Genomic DNA, 12,395 nt, shown 5'->3' with positions numbered 1-12,395 from the left:
TAGTGTTACATAGGACTGCAGGTGACATCTACTACATTATCTGTACTCAGAGATATATCACTGTGTTATCTGTGGTGTTACATAGGACTGCAGGTGACATCTACTACATTATCTGTACTCAGAGAGATATCACTGTGTTATCTGTGGTGTTACATAGGACTGCAGGTGACATCTACTACATTATCTGTACTCAGAGAGTTATCACTGTGCTATCTGTGGTGTTACATAGGACTGCAGGTGACATCTACTACATTACTGTACTCGGTTATCACTGCTATCTGTGGTGTTACATAGGACTGCAGGTGACATCTACTACATTATCTGTACTCAGAGAGTTATCACTGTGTTATCTGTGGTATTACATAGGACTGCAGGTGACATCTACTACATTATCTGTACTCAGAGAGTGATCACTGTGTTATCTGTAGTGTTACATAGGACTGCAGGTGACATCTACTACATTATCTGTACTCAGAGAGTGATCACTGTGTTATCTGTAGTGTTACATAGGACTGCAGGTGACATCTACTACATTATCTGTACTCAGAGAGATATCACTGTGTTATCTGTGGTGTTACATAGGACTGCAGGTGACATCTACTACATTATCTGTACTCAGAGAGTGATCACTGTGTTATCTGTAGTGTTACATAGGACTGCAGGTGACATCTACTACATTATCTGTACTCAGAGAGTGATCACTGTGTTATCTGTAGTGTTACATAGGACTGCAGGTGACATCTACTACATTATCTGTACTCAGAGAGATATCACTGTGCTATCTGTGGTGTTACATAGGACTGCAGGTGACATCTACTACATTACTGTACTCGATTATCACTGCTATCTGTGGTGTTACATAGGACTGCAGGTGCCATCTCCTGCATTATCTGGTGAGGCTGTGTGCACATTTGATGATTTTGTGTTGATCACACAGGCGGCCACGCTTCAGAGCTGCAGTAAACTACCTAGATAGCTCTTTGCACATAGGCTGCCATGGTTCTTTACTGTGTGTCCTGTTTACACAGGACGAAGTGCTGCCGAGAATGAAGAACTGTGCAGCACGGCCGGTGACTGTGGATTTTGCCTTTGGCGGCCGGTGGTTGTGAATCAGCCGGGATTTATTCATACAACCATATGGTAGTCAGTATGGCCGACCACAGGCGCGGTGGGTGAGGAGCAGAGGTGGACACTATAATATAAACTGTTACATTGTTTCTCCCCCATTTATTGCAGCCCTTTGATGTAATGTAGAATAGTTGCAGTATCACTTCTGGTCCATAAATGAGGAGCCCCCTTTAAGCGCGCACTTTCCAGTGTCTGACAGCAGGGGGCTCCTGTGCCGCCCATCTGTGGACGCAGCAGGTGTCACCACCAGGCAGATGGCTTCATCATCCTCCATCTGTATATTATGTGTTATTATACTCTCCATTCCAGGATTGGTCGCGACTCTGATCACATTATTCAGTTTCTTCTCATTTGTTACAGGGTCGAATGTTAAGCCCCTCTAGGCTGGGTGAGGGGTCACACATTTATGTGGGAATTATAATTCGGTGTGACCCTCCATACCCGCCTCTTTACTGGTGTCAGTCCGCTGTTTTCCGCCTTACTTGGCAGCTCTATTGATGCTTATGAATTATTCCATGTTCATCCGGCTGAGATTTCTTCTCCTCTTTCCCCCTCGTTACAGATGTGTGCGGCGCACCGACAATGCCACCGCACTAAGGATTCATTAGGGGGGCCGAGCGTCAGTACGTCTACAATCCGCTTATTTATCGCTGTGTCCCGAGATCCATATCATAGGATTCTGGTTGTGTGCGTGATTGTGTATCGTATCCATTATTTACACCGTGATGTGATGGCCTGGAAAATGTACCCGAGTGTTGGAGAGAATGGCGGAAATTTCCTAGAAATACAGACAGATGCTTAGCCATCATATAATACCATCAGGGATTGGCTGAGTTACATCCTGTATTATACCCCAGAGCTGCACTCACTATTCTGCTGGTGCAGTCCTGTGTACATAATTAGTGATCCTGAGTTACATCCTGTATTATACTCCAGAGCTGCACTCACTATTCTGCTGGTGCAGTCACTGTGTACATACATTACATTACTGATCCTGAGTTACATCCTGTATTATACTCCAGAGCTGCTCTCACTATTCTGCTGGTGCAGTCACTGTGTACATACATTACATTACTCATCCTGAGTTACATCCTGTATTATACTCCAGAGCTGCACTCACTATTCTGCTGGTGCAGTCACTGTGTACATACATTACATTACTGATCCTGAGTTACATCCTGTATTATACTCCAGAGCTGCACTCACTATTCTGCTGGTGCAGTCACTGTGTACATACATTACATTACTGATTCTGAGTTACATCCTGTATTATACTCCAGAGCTGCACTCACTATTCTGCTGGTGCAGTCACTGTGTACATATATTACATTACTAATCCTGAGTTACATCCTGTATTATACCCCAGAGCTGCACTCACTATTCTGCTGGTGCAGTCACTGTGTACATGCATTACATTACTGATCCTGAGTTACATCCTGTATTATACCCCAGAGCTGCACTCACTATTCTGCTGGTGCAGTCACTGTGTACATACATTACATTACTCATCCTGAGTTACATCCTGTATTATACTCCAGAGCTGCACTCACTATTCTGCTGGTGCAGTCACTGTGTACATACATTACATTACTGATCCTGAGTTACATCCTGTATTATACCCCAGAGCTGCACTCCCTATTCTGCTGGTGCAGTCCTGTGTACATAATTACTGATCCTGAGTTACATCCTGTATTATACTCCAGAGCTGCGCTCACTATTCTGCTGGTGCAGTCACTGTGTACATACGTTACATTACTGATCCTGAGTTACATCCTGTATTATACTCCAGAGCTGCACTCACTATTCTGGTGCAGTCACTGTGTACATACATTACATTACTGATCCTGAGTTACATCCTGTATTATACCCCAGAGCTGCACTCACTATTCTGCTGGTGCAGTCACTGTGTACATACATTACATTACTGACCCTGAGTTACATCCTGTATTATACTCCAGAGCTGCACTCACTATTCTGCTGGTGCAGTCACTGTGTACATACATTACATTACTGACCCTGAGTTACATCCTGTATTATACTCCAGAGCTGCACTCACTATTCTGCTGGTGCAGTCACTGTGTACATACATTACATTACTGATCCTGAGTTACATCCTGTATTATACTCCAGAGCTGCACTCACTATTCTGCTGGTGCAGTCACTGTGTACATACATTATATTACTGATCCTGAGTTACATCCTGTATTATACTCCAGAGCTGCACTCACTATTCTGCTGGTGCAGTCACCGTGTACATACATTACTGATCCCGAGTTACATCCTGTATTATACTCCAGAGCTGCACTCACTGTTCTGCTGGTGCAGTCACCGTGTACATACATTACTGATCCCGAGTTACCTCCTGTATTATACTCCAGAGCTGCACTCACTATTCTGCTGGTGCAGTCACTGTGTACATACATTACATTATTGATCCGGAGTTATATCCTGTATTATCCTCCAGAGCTGCACTCACTATCCTGCTGGTGCAGTCACTGTGTACATACATTACATTACTGATCCTGAGTTACATCCTGTATTATACCCCAGAGCTGCGCTCACTATTCTGCTGGTGCAGTCACTGTGTACATACGTTACATTACTGATCCTGAGTTACATCCTGTATTATACCCCAGAGCTGCACTCACTATTCTGCTGGTGCAGTCACTGTGTACATACATTACATTACTGACCCTGAGTTACATCCTGTATTATACTCCAGAGCTGCACTCACTATTCTGCTGGTGCAGTCACTGTGTACATACATTACATTACTGATCCTGAGTTACATCCTGTATTATACCCCAGAGCTGCGCTCACTATTCTGCTGGTGCAGTCACTGTGTACATACGTTACATTACTGATCCTGAGTTACATCCTGTATTATACTCCAGAGCTGCACTCACTATTCTGGTGCAGTCACTGTGTACATACATTACATTACTGATCCTGAGTTACATCCTGTATTATACCCCAGAGCTGCACTCACTATTCTGCTGGTGCAGTCACTGTGTACATACATTACATTACTGACCCTGAGTTACATCCTGTATTATACTCCAGAGCTGCACTCACTATTCTGCTGGTGCAGTCACTGTGTACATACATTACTGACCCTGAGTTACATCCTGTATTATACTCCAGAGCTGCACTCACTATTCTGCTGGTGCAGTCACTGTGTACATACATTACATTACTGATCCTGAGTTACATCCTGTATTATACTCCAGAGCTGCACTCACTATTCTGCTGGTGCAGTCACTGTGTACATACATTACATTACTGACCCTGAGTTACATCCTGTATTATACTCCAGAGCTGCACTCACTATTCTGCTGGTGCAGTCACTGTGTACATACATTACTGACCCTGAGTTACATCCTGTATTATACTCCAGAGCTGCACTCACTATTCTGCTGGTGCAGTCACTGTGTACATACATTACATTACTGATCCTGAGTTACATCCTGTATTATACTCCAGAGCTGCACTCACTATTCTGGTGGTGCAGTCACTGTGTACATACATTACATTACTGATCCTGTATTATCCTCCAGGAGTGTTTCGGTGACATTGTGGTAGTTGTTCCCTTTCCCCTGATATTGCTCATTCTCGCCATCGCTGTATATAGGAATGTGACGGATATCTGGTGAATTATTGATCTGCCACCTCAGATTTTTCCTCTTGTTGTCGGGCGCTTTAGCTTTAAAAGTCATTAATGACAAATCTGCGTCCCGTCACTGGAAGTGCGGAGCCGGCAGAGATCGATCATTGTGTTAGTTTACTGCATTGTCTTTGAAAACTGCAAGCTTGCTGATTGTTTCCAGTAACTATGGTCTGTAGCTTCTGCTGTACAGGAATGGTGAATGTGTGATGGTACTGGTGGGCCGCAGACCTGGCTGCCAGCAGAGCCCCCTCCCCGTATCACAGCTAATGCCAGCTTTCTATTTCTTTTTTAGATATTTCCAGATTTTCCTTCTCTCCAGGTGAGTGTTTCTATATGTATCACTGTGGTGTTAATTTGTGATTCCTCTTGTCTTGTGTTTCGGTGTCCGTGCTCCTCCGTGGCTTGCTGATGGTTTCCTTTATCTGTCGGCTTATTTCTACTCTTTTTGGGGTTTTTTGTGCTCCCCCTAGTGGTGGCTGATGGAAATATAAAAAATGTAATTTAACCTCTTTTCAGCACAGTATATTACTGTATGTCGTGCTGGCACCATTCTCGGCAGATGCCGGCTGTGTCATACATCTGACACCCGCCGCTAATGGCAGCAACTGGGACTAGCTCTGATCGCTGCCGTTTAGACATTTAAATGCCGCCGTCATTCGCTGATATTTTTCGTGCCTGTACAAGTCCCATTTGTTAAAACGTAATAATCAAAGAAAAAAAAACTGAAATGCCAAAATAGTGTTTTTTTTTTATTTCAGCTTCTAAATCACCATAAAAAGTGACGAAAAGATAAATACCACATTTTAGTATGAATAAAAACTTCAGCTTGTTTATTAGTATTATTAGTGCGCAAAAAAAAAAAAGCTACTTAAAAGTTAATGGTTAGAAAATGGCAACAGGGTTTTTTTTTTTCCTTTAACAAATTTCCTTATTTTTTTAGCTCTGAAATGAAAAAAAAAAAAACTATACAAGTGTTGCCGAATTTTCTGAGCTGGAGAATCATGTCTCCATGTCATTTTTACCACAGTGCAAACAAAAAAAAAAAAAAAATATGAAGCCCAGAAAACAATGAAGGAATCGCAGGGATTTTTTTTTTTTCTTTTTTACATCAGTTGGAATTTGTTTGTTTTGTAAAAATGAATAGATTGGCCGACAGACGAGAAAAAAAATAAGGGGAGGAAAAAAAATAAAACGAAATCACCAAAGCAAAAGTTGGTGCTGACTGGAAGGGGTTCACATAAATCTGTCGATTCCTTTGTGCCCACTTACAGATATGGAAATATGTTCAGAAAAGAAGACTTAGAAAATATTCAAAGGAGGCCTCAAATTCCCATTGGGTGGTCCCAAATTCGGCTAAGCCTTGCCCCAAGTCAGACCCCTGTTGGTCTTGACTGAAAGCTTGTGTCATTATTTTCAGCACCAAAATCTTGTGCTTTGTGCGGCCGGCACATGTGCAGAGCTCTCACTGCTTAGTGGACCAGCCACTGCTGATTAAACTGTAGAGGTGGCCGGTAACCTAGGCAACGGGCAGTAAGCTAACGAATTAAGCTTTAATTACGGTACTTACTTGAGAACAGAAAATCTTTTGATGAGAAGTAAATTACAAAGTTCTTTTCTTGTGAGCTACAATTGTATCCAGTCTTCATGTTTCTGGACCCTGCACTGATACATTGTAACAAACATCAGCTCACAGGAAGGACTGGAGACCAGTGTACCAGTCCCTCAGCGGTGAGAACTACAAGGTCAGGACCAGTTTTCAGCCGTTCACGGACTGTCAGAGGATGTAACTTAGGCGCAGAGGAGATGATCCTGATAGGGGTTAATGCCGAGTCCAATCGTGCAGATGGAGCCAGATTTAGGCTACGTTCACATTAGCGTTTTGCGGGGCTGCGTCGGGCGCAGCCGCGGCGACGCATGCGCCCCTATATTTAACATGGGGGACGCATGGACATGCGTTGTCTTGCGTTGTGACGCATGCGTCTTTTTGGCGCAACAGAAAACGCTGCATGATGCAGTTTTTTCTGCGACAAAAATCATGAAAAAATGAACGCATGCGTCACAAAAAGCTGCGTTTTGCATGCGTTGTGCGTTGCGTCGCCGATGCTGCCCCGCACAACGCAAATGTGAACGTAGCCTTAGTTTGACGGTCAGTAGGAGACCAATGTATTAATAATCAATGGTCCCTTTAAGGCCGTGTCACCGGGATATCATGATGTGCGGGTTCAGACACTGCTGCTTTTTATATGACATTTTTGTACGGTTTGTGTCCAGGCTATTGCTTTCTGTTATCAGCCGCTGTAGATTTATTTAATAGGATGAATGACACATCCCTGCCGTACTTCCCCCCCCCCCCCCCCCCATGATCTCCATATGAGACCGAATCTTATGAGCAGAGGTGTTTGAGCAGCACAGAGTATTTCAGGAGGCAAGTGTGCTAATCTTGCCAGAGGGCACATAGTGAAAGGTGTGGGGTGCTCCCGCAGCACAGAGTATTTCAGGAAGGGAGTGTGCTGATCTTGTGGCCAGGACTCTTGATACAATTAATGTAAATTCTTGGATTCCTGCTTTTCCATGAATTTCCGCAGCGGAGCTTCTGCCGTCACAGATCCTGGAGCGGCGGCCGCCATACTGTGGGGACTGCTGGGCTTCATAGTCTGTTTCCATCTTTACCCCCTGAAGCTGATCTCTGGGCACAGATGTAACCACCGCCGGCCTCCGTGGCACGACGCCCATACAATCCGATCATGACCTAGTCCTGCTGACAGACTGTTACAATGTGTCAGATCAGGGAAACAGTCAGCCAGGACTGGACTGATACATTGTAGCGGAGAAAGATGTGTGCTGCTGATGGATTTTGCTGCCACTAATTATCTGCAGTCCTGCCCAGAAGTGTTGGAACCCTGGAAATTGTTCCAGAAAATGGAGTATTTCTTACAGAAATGTATCACAATTACACATGTTTTGTTACTCGCCTGTTTATTTCCTTTTTTTTAATTGGAACAACACAAAAAAAACTTGAGGGGAAAAAGGCAAATTGGACAGAACTTCAGACAAAACCCCCAAAATGGGCTGGACAACATTGTTGGCACCCTCAACTTACTATTTGGTTGCTCACCTGTTGGAATAAATCAGTGTCTTCTGTAACATCCACAAGCTTCTTACAGCTCTCAGCTGGGATTTTGGACGACTCTTCTTCTGCAGACCGCTCCAGGTCCCTCATATGTGAAGGCGTCTCCTCCGAACAGAAATTTTAAGATCTCTCCACATGTGTTCAAAGGGATTTAGATCCGAACCCATTGCCGACACTTCAGAACTATCCAGCGCTTTGTTTCCATACATTTTTGGGGGCTTCTTGAAGTATGTTTGGGGTCATTGTCCTGTTGGAACACCCATGGTCTAGGACGGAAACCCAGCTTTCTGACACTGGGTACTACATAACTACCCAAAATCCATTGGTAATCTTCAGATTTGATGTCTTTCACATAGTCAAGGCACCCTGTGCCAGAAGCAGCAAAACAACCCCAAATATGGTGAGCCTCCACCATATTTGACTGTAGGTACTGTTTTTTTGTTTTTTTTTTCCCTTTTGAAGGTCTCATTCCATTTTCGGTTAACAGTAGAATGATGTGCTTTACGAAAATGCTCTGTTGATCTCATCTGTTCACAAGAGGCTTTCCCAGAAGGATTTTGGCAAACTGCAGTCTATTTTTTATGTCTGTGTCAGCAGTGGGGTCCTCCTGGTTTTCCTGCCATAGCATTTCATTTAATTCAGATATTTACGTGTAGTGTTTCACTGATGCCCCCTGAGCCTGCAGGACAGCTTGGATTTCTGTGGAACTTGATTGGGGCTGTTTATCCCCCATCCAAACTATCCAGTGTTGCAACCTTTCATCATTTTTTTTTTCCTATGGCGTCCATGTCCAGGGAGGTTAGCTACAGCACCATCGGTTGTAAACTGCTTGATATGTTGCGCACTGTGGAAAAAGGAATATCAAGATCTCTGGAGATGGACTTGAGAACCAAAATTATTGAAAAATGTCGTCAAATCTCAAGGTTACAAGTCCTCAGACAGTTCTCTTCTCCTCTTTCTGTTCTCCATGCTTAGTGTGGCAAAGATTGGGTCAACTTCCCCCCTTTTTATCTGGTTTCAGGTGTGATTTTCATATTGCCCACACCTGTCACTTGCCACAAGTGAGTTTGAATGAGCATCACATGCTTGAAACAAGTTATTTACCCACAGTTTTGGAAAGGCGCCAACAATTTTGTCCAGACCATTTTATTTCTAATTGTATCTAATTTGCTTTCTTTTTCTCTATTTTTTGTGTTCCAAGACACACAAAGGAAATAAACGTGTATAATAACACATGTGTAATTGCAATATTTTTCTGACAGAAACTTTACATTTTCTGGAGCAGTTTCAAGGGTGCCAATACTTTTGGCCATTACTGTATGTTGGATGCAATTGTAGCAAAATCTCAGTTGTGAGACACCAGGTGTGAGCAGCTGTTTTTTTTTTTTTTTGATGTATGAAAATTTTTTTTCGCTTTTCATAGCAAGCAAAGATTTGGAATATGGTGGTGAATTGTAACGGGATATTATACATTTCTGGGTGACATTTTGGGGATTTTGCCGCAGTGCGTTCCGTGATTTGGGCTTCGCTCTCCCGCAGATGTTCCTGTCTGGTATCACGGGAGGTTTTCTGTTCCTGGCTCTGGAAGGCAGTGACTGATGGGGTCATTTGCAGCGTGGGATTAGAGGAGGATGGCTGCAGGCCGTCAGCGTGCGCCCATCGCTCTCCACGTGTCACATATCTGTCCCTCCAGCTCCGAGTGCTGGAGTCACCTACACATGGTCAGCGGGATCAGTAATGGGGTGAGGGTCCTACAAGTGACCAGTACCAGGGTGAGTGTATACATCTGTATCAAAAGATAAAGAACAGCGTCCAATCCGGGTGAAAAAATATAGTTATTTTGCCAAAATTCAACTTTTAGACCAATATAGGTCTATTTTATGCTTGAAATAGACCTATATTGGTAAAAACGTTGCAGTTTGGCAAAATAAATTGTTATTTTTTTTCCCCCTCGGATTGGATGCTGTTCTTCTTTATCTTTTGGTATGTATTTTTCCATTTGGGACCAGTGGAGCCAGAACGTGCATTCTGATATCTGAAGTGCTGTCGGCTGCTGCTTTTTTATTTTGTGTATAAATCTGTATAGCAGGGGTGTCACACTGCATTCCTCGAGGGCTGCAACCAGGTCATATTTTCAGGATTTCCTTGTACTGCACAGGTGATAATTTAATCACCTACACACATAATGATTGCAGCACCTTGTGCAATGCTAAGGAAATCTTGAAAACCCGCATGGTTTGCGGCCCTTGAGGAATGCAGTTTGACACCCCTGCTGTATGTCATGCCTAGTGGTGGCTGTATAAATCTGTATGTAGTGAGCTACCCCTATTGGTGGTTGTATAAATCTGTATGTAGTGAGCTCTCTCTAGTGGTGGCTGTATAAATCTGTATATAGTGAGCTCCTCCTAGTGGTGGTTGTATAAATCTGTATATAGTGAGCTCCCCCTAGTGGTGGCTGTATAAATCTGTATGTAGTGAGCTACCCCTATTGGTGGTTGTATAAATCTGTATGTAGTGAGCTCTCTCTAGTGGTGGCTATATAAATCTGTATATAGTGAGCTCTCTCTAGTGGTGGCTGTATAAATCTGTATGTAGTGAGCTCCCTCTAGTGGTGGCTGTATAAATCTATGTAGTGAGCTCCCTCTAGTGGTGGTTGTATAAATCTGTATATAGTGAGCTCCCCCTAGTGGTGGTTGTATAAATCTGTATGTAGTGAGCTCCCTCTAGTGGTAATTGTATAAATCTGTATGTAGTGAGCTCCTCCTAGTGGTGGCTGTATAAATCTGTATGTAGTGAGCTCCTCCTAGTGGTGGCTGTATTAATCTGTATGTAGTGAGCTACCCCTATTGGTGGTTGTATAAATCTGTATGTAGTGAGCTCTCTCTAGTGGTGGCTATATAAATCTGTATATAGTGAGCTCTCTCTAGTGGTGGCTGTATAAATCTGTATGTAGTGAGCTCCCTCTAGTGGTGGCTGTATAAATCTATGTAGTGAGCTCCCTCTAGTGGTGGTTGTATAAATCTGTATATAATGAGCTCCCCCTAGTGGTGGCTGTATAAATCTGTATGTAGTGAGCTACCCCTATTGGTGGTTGTATAAATCTGTATGTAGTGAGCTCTCTCTAGTGGTGGCTATATAAATCTGTATATAGTGAGCTCTCTCTAGTGGTGGCTGTATAAATCTGTATGTAGTGAGCTCCCTCTAGTGGTGGTTGTATAAATCTGTATATAGTGAGCTCCCCCTAGTGGTGGTTGTATAAATCTGTATGTAGTGAGCTCCCTCTAGTGGTGGTTGTATAAATCTGTATGTAGTGAGCTCCCTCTAGTGGTAATTGTATAAATCTGTATGTAGTGAGCTCTCTCTAGTGGTGGCTGTATAAATCTGTATGTAGTGAGCTCCTCCTAGTGGTGGCTCTATAAATCTGTATGTAGTGAGCTCTCTCTAGTGGTGGCTGTATAAATCTATGTAGTGAGCTCCTCCTAGTGGTGGCTGTATAAATCTGTATGTAGTGAGCTCCTCCTAGTGGTGGCTGTATAAATCTGTATGTAGTGAGCTCCTCCTAGTGGTGGCTGTATAAATCTGTATGTAGTGAGCTCCCTCTAGTGGTGGCTGTATAAATCTGTATATAGTGAGCTCCCTCTAGTGGTAATTGTATAAATCTGTATGTAGTGAGCTCTCTCTAGTGGTGGCTGTATAAATCTCTATGTAGTGAGCTCCCTCTAGTGGTGACTGTATAAATCTATGTAGTGAGCTCCCTCTAGTGGTGGTTGTATAAATCTGTATGTAGTGAGCTCCTCCTAGTGGTGGCTGTATAAATCTGTATGTAGTGAGCTCCCTCTAGTGGTAATTGTATAAATCTGTATGTAGTGAGCTCCTCCTAGTGGTGGCTGTATTAATCTGTATGTAGTGAGCTCCTCCTAGTGGTGGCTGTATAAATCTGTATGTAGTGAGCTCCCTCTAGTGGTGATTGTATAAATCTGTATGTAGTGAGCTCCCTCTAGTGGTGACTGTATAAATCTGTATGTAGTGAGCTCCCTCTAGTGGTGACTGTATAAATCTGTATGTAGTGAGCTCCCTCTAGTGGTGATTGTATAAATCTGTATGTAGTGAGCTCCCTCTAGTGGTGGCTGTATAAATCTGTATGTAGTGAGCTCCCTCTAGTGGTGACTGTATAAATCTGTATGTAGTGAGCTCCCTCTAGTGGTGACTGTGTAAATCTGTATGTAGTGAGCTCCCCCTAGTGGTGACTGTATAAATCTGTATGTAGTGAGCTCCCTCTAGTGGTGGCTGTATAAATCTGTATGTAGTGAGCTCCCTCTAGTGGTGGTTGTATAAATCTATGTAGTGAGCTCCTCCTAGTGGTGGCTGTATTAATCTGTATGTAGTGAGCTCCCTCTAGTGGTGATTGTATAAATCTGTATGTAGTGAGCTCCTCCTAGTGGACAGGGCGGAGCGCAGGAGGAGCGACAG

The 12,395-nt window shown here is 43.4% G+C and overlaps 1 protein-coding gene across 16 annotated transcripts in view; it reads left to right on the top strand.

Annotated features, from left to right (window-relative positions):
• PTK2 (protein tyrosine kinase 2) overlaps positions 1 to 12,395 on the top strand; it is a 194,079-nt gene that overhangs the window by 60,391 nt on the left and 121,293 nt on the right. For 12 of the 16 annotated variants that reach the window (XM_069731966.1, XM_069731963.1, XM_069731961.1 and 9 more), the window contains one exon: positions 5,088 to 5,114. The exons of the other annotated variants lie outside the window; for them this stretch is intronic. Coding sequence is in view for 5 of the 12 variants with exons in the window: in XM_069731956.1 (XP_069588057.1) it covers positions 5,088 to 5,114 (27 nt within the window). In the remaining 7 variants the exon portion in view is untranslated. The remainder of the gene's footprint in view (positions 1 to 5,087; positions 5,115 to 12,395) is intronic. 16 annotated transcript variants of the gene reach the window in all.

The sequence above is a fragment of the Ranitomeya imitator genome, chromosome 6 (assembly GCF_032444005.1).
Source record: "Ranitomeya imitator isolate aRanImi1 chromosome 6, aRanImi1.pri, whole genome shotgun sequence".
In the NCBI taxonomy this organism is placed as follows: Eukaryota; Metazoa; Chordata; class Amphibia; order Anura; family Dendrobatidae; genus Ranitomeya; species Ranitomeya imitator.
Note: the sequence above shows the minus strand (reverse complement) of the source record. Positions and strands in the feature narration are given on the sequence as shown.